The sequence below is a fragment of the Elaeis guineensis genome, chromosome 11 (assembly GCF_000442705.2).
Source record: "Elaeis guineensis isolate ETL-2024a chromosome 11, EG11, whole genome shotgun sequence".
NCBI lineage: Eukaryota > Viridiplantae > Streptophyta > Magnoliopsida > Arecales > Arecaceae > Elaeis > Elaeis guineensis.
This window is the reverse complement of record NC_026003.2, coordinates 50,854,602-50,858,217: the sequence shown is the minus strand read 5'-3', so window position 1 is coordinate 50,858,217 and position 3,616 is coordinate 50,854,602. Positions and strand designations below refer to the sequence as shown.

Sequence of the window (3,616 nt, the reverse complement as noted above, 5' to 3'; positions counted from 1 at the left end):
CGTTTAGATAAAAAACAAAAAGTTTCAAATCGAACTCAACATGTCAGTCTGATCGGTTTCTAGACTTTTCGTTGAATCGGACCAGCTAGGTTCCAATTCAATAGACCAAACTGACCGGCCTGATCGAGTTTTAAAAATATTGCTCATGTCATTGAACCTTATCTTGGCATCAGCGTTGGGCCCCAAGCTTTTTCGATGCATCATCCTAAGGGCAGGCTTGCAGTTTCCAGCCGCCCTTCGTCGGTCGTGGTAGAGGGATAAGACTTGACAACCGACTGGCGGACAAAAAACCATTACAATAAATTTTTCTTCTGCTCACATTTATAACCATCATTTTCCATCCGCTCAACGCCCCTCACAGTTCACGCATAACAAAACCCCATCCATTTCAACCACCAGCACAACCACCACCATGTCATCCGCTCCTTCTCCTCCGCACGTGGTCGAGGATTGCCGCGGCATCCTCCAAATCCTCAGCGACGGCACCATCCTCCGATCCCCCAACTCCAACTATCCGGTCCCCATCCGCGACGACGGCACCGTTGAGTGGAAGGATACTCAGTTCGACACCGCCCAGGACCTCCACCTCCGCCTCTATAAACCCCGCCACCGCCTCCCAACCGACGGACCCAAGCTCCCGGTGTTCTACTATTTCCACGGAGGCGGATTCTGCATCGGCTCCTGCACCTGGTCCAACTTCCACAACTGCTGCCTCCGCCTCGCCGCCGAGCTCCGCGCCATCATCGTCGCCCCAGACTACCGCCTCGCGCCCGAGCACCGCCTCCCCGCCGCCCTCGACGACGGCGCCGCCGCCGTGGAGTTGCTCCGCCGTCATGCCGCCTCGCCCGACGAAGATCCCTGGCTCGCCGAGGCGGCCGATTTCGGCCGCGTGTTCATCTCCGGCGAGTCCGCCGGGGGGAACATCGTCCACCACCTGGCCGTGAGGTACGGATCGGCCGCCGGCCGGGCAGAGCTGGAGCCGGTCCGGATCCGCGGGTTCGTTATGATGATGCCATTCTTTGGTGGAATCCAGCGCACCAGATCTGAGGCGGAGTGCCCGAAGGAGGCGTTCTTGAGTTTGGAGATGAACGACAGGTATTGGAGGCTGTCGCTGCCGGCTGGCGCGACCAGGGACCACCCACTGGCGAACCCGGACGGACCAGAGAGCTCGAGCCTGGAGGCGGTCGAGGTGGAGCCGGTGCTGGTGGTGGTGGCGGAGCACGACATGCTGAGGGATCGGGACGTGGAGTACGCGAGGAGGTTGGAAGGGTGGGGGAAACGGGTGGAGCTGGTGGAGATCAAAGGGCAGCAGCACGGATTTTTCGCTGTCGGCGCTTGGTCCGAGCCGGTCGGTGAGTTGATGAAGGTCATCAAGCGCTTTATGGATGAGATCGGGACCGGATCAGGCTGAACCGGGACTGTCGGATAATAATGAGCAATGTTGCTGCTTTATGAATTACGATGATGCTGGATTATAAGCAGCTTTATGAATTATGATGATGCTGGATTATAGCCCATACCATGCATGGGATTTAGGGCTGAGAAAGATTTGAGAGATCTCAAAACCTCGAGGGATCAACTCACACTGCCACCACTCGCACAAAATCTTCTCTTTAGGAAAAAATTCAATTGGAACTTAAAAAATCCCTCTAATCTCTTTCAAGTGCTCTCCTTTTGTATATATCTTTAAAAAACATAATCAAATAAAAAAAAAATAAGTAAAAAAATGATCATCTATGTGGGAAATATTTTATCTTGAATTTTTTTCATCTTTCCTCTATTTTCATTGATTTTTTCTATATTTTCCACCACTTCTTTTATCCGCAGGAGTCTCAACTGGGTGGCAGGTTTGGAGTGGCCGAATAAGAAAACTTAGAAGATAGCCATCCCCAACCTTCTCTCTTTTCCTCTCTCCCCCATCCCTCCTCCACTGTCATCTGCCGGCCATGCCAATCTAGGATTCACCATCCATGCTCTGTTGCTACGCTTGCAATGTTTGTTCTCCTGACGGTCTCTCTCTTCATCGTAATTGTTTGCATCCAACTCTATTGTCACACCTACAATGTCCATTCTCTCGACTGCCTCCCCTTCCGCTATGATCGTCCGACTTTGTCAGCGACCATCACCTCCTCCACTCCAAGCGCAAGCTTGATGACTATGGCCTCGAATTTGATGATGACTCCGGTGATCCCTCATGCCATCTCATTGGCATACTCATGCCCGATCCTTTCTCCCTCTCCTTGGCTACCCCCTTCCCCTCTCTCGCCAATGCCACTTCTAGGGTTTTTCCATCATGTGTCAAATAGCCTCATAAATAAAGAGTCCCTTCCGCTTTTAGAGTGTTCCACAATATGTCAAACCCATCGCTCGCAACAGAGCCACATATCAAATGGAGGCTCTGCCAATGCAGATGCCTCTATTTCCTCTTGCCAATGCTGCTTTCGAGGTTTTTTCGTCACGTGTCACATGACCTCATAAATAAAAAGATCCCTCTTGATTCCGGGTTACTCTGTACCACATCAAACTCGCAGTTCGCAATGGAGCCATGTGTCAAATAGAGGCTCTGCCAATGCATCTCACACATAGGATTTGCTAACCAACTTTGCGCCGCACTTAGATAAAAATATCCACGTTAGTTGATATTTTACTTATATATTGTGGCAAAAAATAGTTTTCACTTCTATATATATAAAAAAACACTTTGCAACCAAAATATTTACAGCAGCTTAGTTTCTTTTACTCAAGGCTAAAATAATCATTTGCTAATATTAAATACCATTTTACAGCTAAATACTTATAACAGCTTAGCTTGGAAGGAGGTGGCTTGGTTCGGGAAGAAAGGAAACATGAGAGAGGGAATTGGGTTCTAGGTTTCTTAGATGCCAACATCAGAGTGGGATTATGGGGTGGAGAGACTCCTACAAGGGAAGCATCTCCGATGAGATCTTAGAATCGAGAGAAAGTGGGAGAGCTTCAATTTTTTTTTTGAGGATAATTTTCGTTCATATTAACTCTTTGCACTAGATCACATAAAATAAATGAAGCTACTAAGTTGCAATCTTTTTAATTAAAAATTTGATGGTCATATTGGAATTTCAAATCTTAAAGATTCCTATTAAAGAGGAAGAGCTTCATTTGAGAATGGCAATATTGATTACTATTAGGAAAAATTCTGCATGGGCCGATTATATGAAAAGACCCAAGACTCAAGATATCCGCACTTAGCGGGCCCGTCAATGAAAGCCTTCGTCGACTCAAGGTCGACTACAACTTTCATCAAGCTAATTTTTTGTGACTATCTGATCGGTGCTTTACTTTCTGAGCAGACGGTAGTCCATCCACAACTACTCGATGATCCCTGCATGCTATCACCGACGACCCCTCTGAAGCGAAATTTGAGTGCAGGGGTAAAATGGTAATTTTAAATTTTTTTCAAAATCACTATTTTACAGTGAAAATAATTAATTAATCTAATTAATTAACATGTGTTTACCCTACACTAGGATCTAAATATGATATATAGCATGCATGCATTTAAATTTGAAATTCAAATTTGAACAGTAAACACTTTACTGTAATGTGTTCAGAACACAATACCTTTGTGTGGGTAGTAGAT

The 3,616-nt window shown here is 47.0% G+C and overlaps 1 protein-coding gene across 1 annotated transcript; it reads left to right on the top strand.

Moving 5' to 3' along the window:
• Window positions 1-312: 312 nt before the first annotated feature.
• LOC105036153 (strigolactones hydrolase CXE15) lies at window positions 313-1,666 on the top strand. The gene has a single exon (XM_010911902.4). The coding sequence runs from the start codon at window positions 413-415 to the stop codon at window positions 1,409-1,411; it is 999 nt and encodes a 332-aa protein (XP_010910204.1). The 5' UTR covers window positions 313-412; the 3' UTR covers window positions 1,412-1,666.
• The last annotated feature ends 1,950 nt before the right edge of the window (window positions 1,667-3,616 follow it).

Coding starts and splice junctions, on each gene's coding strand:
- LOC105036153 (XM_010911902.4), top strand. CDS start 413: ATGTCATCCGCTCCTTCTCCTCCGCACGTGGTCGAGGATTGCCGCGGC.